Source organism: Erpetoichthys calabaricus, chromosome 1 (genome assembly GCF_900747795.2).
Source record: "Erpetoichthys calabaricus chromosome 1, fErpCal1.3, whole genome shotgun sequence".
NCBI lineage: Eukaryota > Metazoa > Chordata > Cladistia > Polypteriformes > Polypteridae > Erpetoichthys > Erpetoichthys calabaricus.
The window spans coordinates 345875714-345888191 of NC_041394.2; the positions used below are offsets into that span (position 1 = coordinate 345875714).

Below are 12478 nucleotides of genomic sequence, written 5' to 3' on the forward strand. Positions count from 1 at the left end.
GAAGAGTCACTTCACAACATATGATGAAGAGCGAGGAGCTGTCCCTAAAACTGTCACCGACCTTTTTGTGATGTTTCTTCACAACATCCTAACCAATCATAGGCGAGAAGCCAAAGACCACCATGGAATTCTGGTCAAATTGGGAAAGATGGCTTATTATGGGGTGGCCAACAAGAGTCTTGTGTTTTATGACAAGTTTGAGATGTCCACCTTTGGTCTCCAGACAGTCGTCTTATCCACTCCGTTCCTTTCAGGGTTCCTCAAAGAAATCCTTCAGAGAGAAAGCACTCTGGAGCACACAACATATACATTCTTCCACCTCACCATACAGGAGTTCATGGCTGCATGCTCCTTCTACCTCAGTCCATCAGAGGGTGTGGAGGACATGCTTGTGAAGCTGGACTCATGTAAAGATGGCCGGTTTGAGATTCTCACTCTATTTCTGGCAGGACTGGCCAGGCCTTCTGTGTTTGAAACAATGAAAGGAGTCTTGGGGGAGTTTGAGAGGAAGACAGGAAAGCAGATACTACAGTGGGTGAAACAGAAAGCTGAACAGGTGCTACATAGTGAAGATAAAAGTGAAGCTCTGCAAGTGTGTCAGTGGCTCTATGAGACTCGGAATAAGAGGCTAATCAGAGACGCCATTGGGAAGGATTTAAAGATGGACTTTAGTAGGACAACTTTATCTCCTTTGGAGTGTGCTGTGCTGGGCTCTGTCATCAGCTGCTGTGGAGAACTTGAGGAGCTCGACCTGTCAGACACAGAGCTCACTCCAGAGTGCATCAGGAGACTGGCACCAGGGCTCATCTGCTGTAGACGTGTTGAGTGAGTAAATAAACCTTTATGAGTTTAGTTTGATCGTTTGTAGGAGTTTCATTCAAGTCCTTAAATCCACTGGGTCCTGAACTCATTAGTTCTTGTAAGCCCCCTCCCACCAAACAGAAAATAATGTCACAGCCATGATGTGTCACATACAGTAAGTGTGTCACTCTGCTATCAGATATTCCTCAAATCACAGTGGCACAGTAAGACTTCACTCAGTCTGAGCTCAGGGTCTGTCTGAATTGAGTCCTACAGTAATTGCTTGCCCCACTCTTTAAAATTTACAAATATATAGAGTTCTTCAGAAAGACTGAAGCAGAGTTTGAATAATTATTCTTAAGGGTGATCCTAGTGGTCAGTGTAGAGGATCAGGGTGTGACCACAAGGACTGTGGCTTTTGTACTGACTTAGATGGCAATTTGTGTGATCTGATTGAGCAAAGAGAGGATTTAATAAAGAAATAAACAGTTCTGCTGAGAGGTCAGCACTCCTGTCAGGCATAATATGATAACAACAACAACATTTATTTATATAGCACATTTTCATACAAAAAGTAGCTCAAAGTGCTTTACATAATAAGAAATTAAAATAAGACAACATTAGCTGTCCGATGGCCAGGGTGGACAGAAAAAACAAAAAAAAACTCCAGAAAGCTGAAGAAAAAATAAAATCTGTAGGGGTTCCAGGCCACGAGACCACCCAGTCCCCTATGGGCATTCTACCTAAAATAAATGATGAGTAGATAAGTCTAGCGATAAAGTGAACTCCGGTCAGGGTCATGGTGGACAAACAGAAGTGAATGCTATTAAATCAAAGCAATAAAAAACAGTAATGGGTAAAAAGGTTTAATATAATGTAACTTGTAATCATCCATATAATCAGACCAATGAAAATAGCTTAGTAGTCAGAGGCCATTAAATAACAAAAGCATCCATTAAAACAGCACAACATAATAAACATTTAGGGCAATTAATAACAGCACAGTCAGTAATGCCTTCTTTACCAAAATAAAATTCACAAACACCTCTTAAAGAAACAATTAAAGATGATAAAAACTGAGTGATTCTTTGCCTGATACCATAAGCACCTCTCTGTGAGGTCACTTACTTCCTATGTGTAATATTTTACATTTGCTGACATTAAATTTCATCTGCCACAAATCTGCCCAAGCCTGAATGCTGTCCAAGTCCTTCTGTAATGATATAACGGATTCCAAATTATCCGGTAATCCATGAATCTATCATCTGCAAACTTCTCTTTGGAATGGTCAGAGGTGGCTTTCTCTGGATATCGCATACTTCAATATCAGACCTGTCAATCCCTCAAATTCAAAGTAAAGTCATTTGACCAGCGTATCAGAGCACTTTCAGGGACATCATTAGGATTTGATGAGATCATGGTCTCCGTCTCTCTCTGATTTTCGCATGCAGTCCTTATCAAAAATAAAAATCAAAGACTAGGGGAGGGGGATTGTTCCCATGGGGTTTTTGCAAGCTTAGGTTCCTAAGAGATCCCTAACAATGACACTAGGGCTGTTTAATATGCCACAGCTCACAGAGATGAATGACCACTTTACTGAGGCTTTCGGTTATCAAGACAAAACAAAACATTTTCTTGGACTGATTTATTGGAATGTAGTGCCTGTACATTTGCATTCATTCAGCAGATAATTGAATACAAAGCCATTTACTGAGGAGCCCCTAATGGATGAGGTTTGAGTTTCTTCTCCATAATTGAGACTATTTGATGAGGTTTAGACCTGGAGACACTAATGGTTTACATGGAGGAGCTTCCTCTGCCTGTCTGTCTGTCCATCCTTTTGTCCTTTCTTATCTCTCTTCATTTTCACAATCTATACTCCTGTCTTGTTTCCTCTGGATTTTGTTGAGCTATCTCCACTACCCTCTCTGCTCTACAATCCCCCCTAACTGGTCTGTGGCTGAATGATAATAACATGGAGGCCTGAGGAGTGGACCAGCTGTGTGTGGGGTTGAGAAATGAAAACTGTAAATTTGAAACACTGAGTGAGTAATCCCTAAGGGTCTTGCTGATCCAACATTTACAGATATTTGTGTGTTTATAATTCTGTCCAATATACAAATGACATCAGACACATGTAAGTGCAATCTGATCACATTTATGTGGACCAGAAGAAAATCTGAAAAGCCTCTAAAGCTCAAACTCCTCTCTGTTTACATCATTAGCATAAAGCCACACCCCTGCATGCCTTATAAGGAAGAAACCAGACGAAACCAGAAAACAAAGAAAAAAATATACATAGTAACACAATAAAACAAAAGACAAAAACAGAAGTTAAACCTGGTAACACCAGTGAGGATTGTAATTTGTCTCTGTGTGTCCTGTTATCTGATGTTCTCTAAACCTCCTGAACTCTTGAATTTTGTAAATCAAATCCACTATCACAGGATGCTGGCTTATTGCTGGTTCTTTTAGCCTGTTCCCAGTTTCTGGTCCATTTTGTGTCTTCTCTCTGACCCAAATCTCTACTTAAATCTTGTGTTCTTCTCTTCTTGTCTCATCTTATATTCTTTTTCCTGACTTTTTCTGACTGTCTTTATTTCTCACATTTCTTTCTGTTTCAGTTTTTCTATTCTGAGATTCTGTTTGTCAAAGCCTGTCTTGCCAGTTTCTGGTTTGAGATAGGAGCCAATCTTGGTGTCACACCAGTGTCACCTCACATACACACTCATTTTTACTGGACTGATTTAGAATTTTCAATGTGCTGATGCAATAGATATACAAACATGGAGAGACCTTTCAGAGTGCATGGAGTTTTTGCATCTTCATAACAGATTAACAAAGTCTGGTTCACCAATAAAATGTTCATCCATCCACTTCCTCTGCTGACTTAAGACCAGTCTCATAGTGAGCACAAGTTGTGATCCAGCCCTAGCTGTCAGGACACACTCACACACACACACACACACACACACACGCTAGCTGACAATTCTGAGCCACCTCTGGACTGTTTTATATCGCCGGCATTTTTGGGCTCAGCAGTGATCATTTAGTTTTACACCTGTGATTATTTTAATCCACTCAAACTGACATGTCAGTGTCTGTCTGGCTATCTCCTCACAGGTCAAAGGGTAATTTTGTCCTGGTTTAGCTTTTTACATACTTCCTGTCATCAGCCAGGTGATGTGATTAAGGACATCATGAACCCTACAGCTGAGATAGCCTTTGATCTTGTTGTACATCTTGTGCTATCCCAGCTCTTCTTCTTCTTCTTCTTCTTCTTCTTCTTCTTCTTCTTCTTCTTCTTCTTCTTCTTCTTCTTCTTCTTCTTCTTCTTCTTCTTCTTCTTCTTCTCACATCACCTCACTGATAATGTAGAATGACAGAGATGGGTAAAATGGAAATAGAAGAGATCATAGAGACAGCAGTGAAAATGAGAAGTGAGAAAACTGAAAGTAATCTGAGGGGTGACAGCACATCACTGAGGGACAATGAGGAAACAAAAGAATGAAAAACATTGTGAGGAGTCAGTAGGAAAGACAAGGGACTGAAAAGAATGAAGATCAACAGAGCAAATAACAAGTAAGGAAATTCAGAGAGACCAGAATAAGGCCCAGCAGGTTTCCATTTTTGAGGACTGGTTGATGGAGCAGGATGAATGTCTCTTTAGTCCCACCTTGTTTATGTAAATTGATACTTCAGTCTTCAGAGATGAGAGGCCCAATTGTGTTTGTGATCAGTGATGGCTGCGTGACTTTGGCTGTGTGCTCTTCATCTGATGGTGACATCTCCACTGAGAGCTGAGGTGACACATTAAGTCAGTGGTTCTCAAACTGTCGGGCGAAGGGCCCCCCTAGGGGGGCACTAAGTAACAAAAAGGGGGGCGCAAAGATGTGAAAAGAAGAAAACAAGAATCAAAAATATGAAAAATACATCTATTGAAAACAAAACAAATTAACTTAAACTACATTCTGATGCTAGAAAAATATAGAGTTAGATAAATGTCAATAAAAGTTAAGTAGGTATAATAAAATATGCATCTATGATATATCATTACTGCGGTGGGTTGGCACCCTGCCCGGGATTGGTTCCTGCCTTGTGCCCTGTGTTGGCTGGGATTGGCTCCAGTAGACCCCCGTGACCCTGTGTTTGGATTCAGTGGGTTGGAAAATGGATGGATGGATGAAGAAGAGTTAAAAAAATAAAGAATGACAGACAGCCATGAGATGCCCATGTGTGTCTTGTCTTCATAAGACATGATGTTTGTCCTCCATGTTTTTCTCGTATTCTTGTCTATTCATTTCCAATGTCATACTAATAAATTTCTTCTCTAAATACTAGGGGGCTTCGCCCTCTGCTCGCTTCACTCGCCAAGCCCCATGTTTGGTTTTCCAGACACACTTTTAAGATTTTTTTTTCTTTGAATTATTGCTATTTCATTAGTTTCACTTTTATTTCAGAACTTCTGTAAAAACAATATTTGGAATCTTTCGAGTCCAAATATGCTGAATCTTTTAAATGAGGTCAGTGAGACATGTGTTTAATGACTTTGTCAGGTTAGAGATAATGAAAACTGGAATTCAAAAGATCCCAAAAAAACATTGGCGCGAAACACATGCAGAGCAAGATACAGAATATGAAAGCAGCAAAAAAACGAAAGTGTCAAAAAAAAAACCTAAACTTCGCATTAGCGCAAAAAAAGAGAAATTATTACTTGGAGAAAAAACTAAAAGGCGAATAGAGATCGAATATATGGAAATAGGTGATGTGTCAGAAGTATGTAAATATTGTAAGGCTTTGAAGTTTAAGTCAGAGAATTTCAAAAACGTGTTTTACCTCACATGCATTTATTGGTTACTTTGCAAAAAAAATTATTAACTGATGATGATGTCGATCGTTTTGTCTGTGCTGAAATTCCAAACAGAGAAACCTATCCTGAATTATCTCTAACCTGCTCTGCTGGTGTTTGGCCCTTTTGTTTTGTAACCTCTTTATGACTTTTCACTTTGTTTTCTACTCTGTCTTTTATCTCTTACCTCGCTTTGTCCTGCTTTTTTTTCAATGACACCTGGTCTGTCGTGATTATTTTCCCTTTTTCGAGTATTAATTTCCATTTGTTTGCGCTACTGCGATCTTTAGTTTCTTTTTTTATACTTTCTAATTTTCCTACTTTCATATTCTTTAACTTTCTCCACATTCGCGCATACATTTTCTTTTTTTTTTGAGCCTTTCGAATGCTCTGCTTTCATAATCTGCTCTGCATGTGTATAGCGCTAACGTTTTTGAACGACTTTATGAAGTTCTACTTTGTCTTTTACTCTGTCTTTTAATTCTGAGCCCGATTGGACGTGCTTTGTTTCATTTCCACTTGTTATGGGCTGATAATTACTTGCCTTATTTTCTTGAATTTAGACCTAGATTATTTTTTCTTTTTCCTTTCCAACGCTTTTGAGTCTCTTTTCTCCGCGCTGATTTCTTCTTCGCTTATTCGTTGACGTTTCATTTATAACGTATGTCCTTATACGCTTTATATGCGCTGAGACCCTGGATCTGTATGTGCTCAAATCCTTCACAAGACTGAATGTTTTGCTGCCCCGTTGTCCTATTTAACAGATTGTAAGTAGGGCGTGTCTTGCAAGAATCTCATGTTCTACGTCATCGCGAGACGGTCCTGGGTCAATCTCTTGGCACAATGTCTCATGTTTACAGTCCCCACAAGACGCGCCTTGGCAAGTCTCTTTGGTCTCGCGGGTCTTTTAAATGTCTTCCGTGAATATCACGTATTGTAGCCTTGCTTTTGCTTTCCAGGACAGGATTTCTTTTTATAATAGAGATATGTCTCACTCTGGAGGGAACCCATCAATATTGTTTTAATGCTCCTCTTGCTTCTCTTTAATGTTTTATTTTATTCACAATTGCTTCAGTGTGGATGGACATCACAGTCAGCATAGTCAATGAAGACTCAGTCTTTGTCACAGCAGCCCTGAAGTTTGTTTGGGTTGCTTTTGTCAGTCAGTCAGTCAGTCAGTCAGTCAGTCAGTCAGTCAGTCAGTCAGTCGGTCAATCAGTCTGTCTGTCTTCTCCTCACCTATTGTCCTCACTTCTCTCTCTTTATCTCCACAGCCTGTCCTTATGTCATCTCACCTCCAGATGTTGCTCAGCCCTCTCCTCAGCTCTTTCTTCTCCACACTCACAACTGACTGAACTGGACCTGAGCAACAACAACATGGAGGATTCAGGAGTGGATGAGCTGTGCGGAAGACTGAGGAGTGAAAACTGCAAATTAGAAAAACTGAGGTGAGAGACCATCAAGTGTGTGAATGTGTGTGTGTATGTGAGTGTTTATTCAATTTTATTTCTTGTCATATTATGACTCTGACTTTTCCAACCCCACAATCCAAACACCATGTTTAATCAGAATAGACTGCACACACATAACTACACAAGAAGGAAACATTACAAAACACATTACAAAAAATAATTAAAATAAACATCTAGAAAATACTTGAAATTGAACAAAGAACAAAAATAAGAACTCCTTATTTTGTCTTTTCAATCCCACACATCTCAGACAGGGTCTTCCTAAATGCCGGCAGATAATCAAATATCCAGGTAGAGATGTACAGCTATCACTATATGGCCATTAAGGACACACTTCACACTACCCCTGTGCTTCCCTGGGGCCTCATGTATAAACGGTGCGTACACACAAAAATGTTGCGTAAGCCCATTTCCACGCTCACATCGCGATGTATAAAACCTAAACTTGCCGTAAAGCCATGCATATTTTCATGCCAGCTCAATCCAAGTTCTCTGTTCAGTTTAGAAAACTGGCAGCACCCAGCGTCAAAGCAGTGCTACTGTTCCTGTGTGGTTACCCTTTCTTTTTTATATCCACATCCCTGACGTGGCTTTATAAATACACTGAAATTAACCGCATATTGTTTATTAGTTTAAGGCATGTGATTGTAACTAACATGTAGCAATATAATGGTCCACAGAATGGCCAAACTATTCCAAATACCATAGCTGCTAAGCGCTGTTATTCTCACTGAACCACTCAAAGTATTTATATCACTATATCTGAGTGTGGAATCACTGCTCTACAGCAGCTGATCGGAAAGAGAATTATCAGTATACAGCATCAAACACACGCTGCCTCAGCCATGCTGTCTATTTGAACTGCTCTCATATGACAAACGCTTCAGAGCATTTCCTGTACAGACCTCATGGTTCAGAAACAGTTTCATCCCAAGAACTATAAACACACTCAATAAGTCCATCAAGTGCTTCTTGTAGAACTGTTTATACTTATAAGTAATCACCTTAATGTAAACTTGCACTACAGTTATAATATTGCACAACGTGAGACACTTCATAAAGCGCGTATTTACATATGAAGACGACTGGCTTCTAAGTCGATTTAGATTTCCAAGCTCTATCTTCTTGGAGCTCTTGATATTCTTTTTAAGATGAAATGCAGCAATGTATGTTTATTACATTATACAGATAAAATTTTAACATCATTTAAATAATCTATATTGTTAATAATTAAACATGTGAGGACACGGTGTGACAGCACTAGCGACGAGTTGGTGCCCCGTTCAGGGATTGTTCCTGCTTCACGCTGTATGCTTGATGGGATTGGACAACCCTGGATGGATAGATTGATAGAATAATTAAACATACTAAGAAGATATTTTAATGTTCTTTAAAAGTTTTGAAGAATCTGCGTTCTAAGCTTACAGATGGCTTAACATCTGTTACAGACATGATTGTGTGGCGATTGGTTACTTGAAGAAAGAAAAGGAAGGACAGGAATAGGAGTTTAGTATGTTTCAAAGAGACAGTACTGCTGCAATAAATTATTTCACTGAAGGTCGCTCATGGCACAGCAAGCATCTTGATGAAGGCAGGAACAATCTCTGAACCGGGCACCAGCTCGTCACTATCAATGCGCCACTGTGTTCCCATGTTTAATACATGCTTTAATTCCTATCATCATGAAAATGATATCAAGTATACATCTCAGTATTTAATTATTCAGAGAGCTGTAATATCATGAATGTAATGGATTCTGTGTCCTGTCAGAGGAAGAGTTAGCCCGTTTAAGAAGCACGTAGTGATTCACACATGGAGCACATAGAACACATAAGGACAACATTTAAAGGGCTATTTTAGTTACGATGGTATTTTAGAAACTAGTAAATTAAATGATTTTAAGATGAAGTTTATGATGTTCTACTTTAATGTCAAAATAAACTACATGATTAAGTGGAAATTTCAAGATTAAAGTTGACATTTCGAGCTTTTTTTCCCACTGTGTGCCTATTTTTTTTTCTTTTCTCTGTACCCTAATAAGCTTTCATATTACACTCAGACGGTGGGCTATGACTTGCCTTTTTATGGTGACTTTGATATCTGACAACTTCTTTTTTATTTTGGGCACTGTACGACTTTGTGAACTTGAGCTTTCGAGTTTCTCCGACACTCTATGTCACTCGATCAACTTCCTTTTGTTGTTTATACCACTGTTTAAACCTACAAATAGTTAATTTTTCTTTGCCTCCACTTGGTATTTGCTGAAATTCTTCTATTTTCCCCCATGCTTTTGCCATTGTCTTTTCACAGAATGTTGAGCTTAAGGGCTATTTATATTTATTTGCATATTCAAAGGGGCATAATTCTGGGAGGAGACAGCAGGCACGTGCACATGCGTTACTTTTCATGCTGATCGGGATTTATGTAGTGGAAGAAAGTGGAAGTTGGTGTTCGCACAGATTTGTGCATCTGAATTTTTTTATGCGTACACACATTTCCGCTTTTGCCCGTATGCCATGTTTTAGTGTAAATTCTACACACGGCATTGTACATGATGCCTCAGGTGTGCAGAGTCTGTCCAAGAGGACGGCTCTCAGGAACCACACAATTTTTTATGTGTATGTAAAGTCCACCTCCACTTTACTTGCCACGGTATCAAGTGCGGCCAGCTAGCTCCACTGCGACCTTAGGGATGTTAAGGTTCAGCCATGTTTCCATCATAATCAGGACACAGCAGTTCTTTGTATCTCACTGTGGTATATTCTTCAGTCATAGTTCATCAGTCTTGTATGAAAGAGTGTGCATATTTCAGAAGAAGACAGCCAGGGTGGTAGTTTGTATGGTGTAGACTCTAACTTAGTTTGCAGCCCTGCTCTTTTACCTGCATCTGCCTCTTCTCTCTCCTTTGCATGTAACTTCTTCCTGCTGAGGTTGTGATCCAAAAAGAGCCTGGTGCTATGGCAAACTTGGATGGTATTTGATTGCACACGAATTCAACGTTAGTATATGAAGCAATATCATTACAACTGTTTACTAAATATCAATAGTAACATCCATCCATCCATCCATTTTCCAACCCGCTGAATCCGAACACAGGGTCACGGGGGTCTGCTGGAGCCAATCCCAGCCAACACAGGGCACAAGGCAGGAAACAATCCTGGGCAGGGTGCCAACCCACCGCAGGACACACACAAACACACCAAGCACACACTAGGGCCAATTTAGAATCGCCAATCCACCTAACCTGCATGTCTTTGGACTGTGGGAGGAAACCAGAGCGCCCGGAGGAAACCCACGCAGACACGGGGAGAACATGCAAACTCCAAGCAGGGAAGACCTGGGAATCGAACCCAGGTCTCCAGATCTCCCAACTGCGAGGCAGCAGCGCTACCCACTGCGCCACCGTGCCGCCTCAATAGTAACAGTAATAGAAAAACAGTAACAGAAAAAACAACACAAACAGAAACAAAAAACCTTTCAGGAAGCAGCAAGCTGCAGCGTTTATACATTTATGTTTTAGTGTCTGTGTACCAGTTTAAGACATTCAGCCCTCCTTAGCCTTTACACTCGGACCAAATGTTTAACAACACAATAATCAATCGCTTTAGTCAAAATCACAGCAGACATTTTTAAGTCCATTTTTTGCATCCAAAGTCATGAAAGCATCAAATTCACTGAGATGGCCGCCTTCTCTTCCCACCCTCTCAGTCTGACTGACAGCTCATGTCCCGCCTCCTCCGTCATTTTGTCCAATCCTAATTTCCAGTATTGTGGCCCAGTGATTGAGGTACCAGACTTGACATTTGTGTTCAGCGTGAAAATACAATGAAAGAGCTGGGACTTGTAAAGTGCCTTGGCAATGAAAGGCGCTATATAAAACAGAGTTGATTCCTTCGTCTCTTTCCATATTTTTAATTCAGAATGTCTTCATAAATATTTGAATTGTAAACTGCTGCTATTTGTCCACTTTGTCATACAGACAATCAAATACATCTTTATCCTTCAATTGATTTTGATTTTTTATTTCTTATATTTTCTCTCTTATTTATAACAGTTTTATCCTTCATGTGATTTTGTATTTTCCTATTTTTTATTATTGTATCATCTGTCTCATTTATTATTCTCATTTTTAAATTTAATTTCTATAATCCAAAATCTTAATTGTGCTGGTCATGAAGAGCAAAGGCCTGTCCTGTGTCCAAACTCTCTACTGACAGCCAAGGCTCTACAGTCAACCATGTTTGTGACCGCTAGTGTGTGTGGTGACACTAAGAGACATACTCACTATGACACAACAAAACCAAAAGATTGAACCCGTGTCATCATCTGGCTGAGTGGAGTTTGTCCTGACAGGCCTGACAGAGGATGACTGGACAGAGTGGATCATCACTCTAAGTGGCTAGTGATCCTTTGTCTGTCCTTCCTGGACTGGACTGCCATGTTGTTCTGTGTCCTGTCACATCACAATGACAGACAGATATCTGAGTTTGTCACCCCACAATAACCATTTAATCTGGGCACTCAAGTGGAGGACAAGGTTAATGCTACTATGTGACATTCCTGTCTAGTGGGCATGCTGACTTCCTCTTATCAGTCAGAATGACATGACAGACAGAAGACACTCACAGGTATATTATACATTTAAGGGCAACATTGGTGTTGGCTTCAAGTTGGGTTTGAATTGAAGCGCTAGCTGTCTGTTTTTCATTGACACACAAGAGTATACAGCTCTAATTGTTTCCATCATGTCACTAATAAAGAGCCCAGGCCCTCTGTCTGTCTGTCTGTCTGTCTGTCTGTCTGACTGACTGACTGACTGACTGACTGACTGACTGACTGACTGACTGACTGACTGTCCTGTCCCTCCTCATGCCCTCACGTCTCTCTCTATTTCTACAGCCTGTCCTCATGTGATCTCTCGTCCAGATGTTGCTCAGCTCTCTCCTCAGCTCTTTCTTCTCCACACTTACGGTTGAAAGAGCTGGACCTGAGCAAAAACAACATGGGGGATTTAGGAGTGGCTCAGCTGTGTGAGGGGCTGAGGAGTGAACACTGCAAATTAAAGAAACTGAAGTAAGTGCACAACAACTAAGTAAATGAGTGTGTATGTGTGTATTTGTTGAATTTTATTTCCTGTCACTATATGGCTTTGACTGTTCCACCGTGTTTAAAGTCACTTAAGGTTATGAGAAATAATTGAGCCTTGACCCAAAAAAAGGTTTGGGGGAGCCATCTTTATACTTGATAAATGGCAGTTAAAGTGAAAAGTTTGCAAGAAAATGTCCATACCACAACTGAGGTTTGGTACAGACGTGGTGGGCTTTAAAAATGGAGGGAGGAAGTATCTTCTTCAAGG

The 12478-nt window shown here is 40.1% G+C and overlaps 1 protein-coding gene across 1 annotated transcript in view; it reads left to right on the forward strand.

Moving 5' to 3' along the window:
- The window catches only part of LOC114668277 (uncharacterized), a 555445-nt gene that overhangs the window by 474094 nt on the left and 68873 nt on the right, over positions 1 to 12478 (forward strand). Inside the window, exons 10-11 of the mRNA XM_051935131.1 lie at positions 6925 to 7098; positions 12022 to 12195. Of these exons, the coding sequence (XP_051791091.1) occupies positions 6925 to 7098; positions 12022 to 12195 (348 nt within the window). The remainder of the gene's footprint in view (positions 1 to 6924; positions 7099 to 12021; positions 12196 to 12478) is intronic.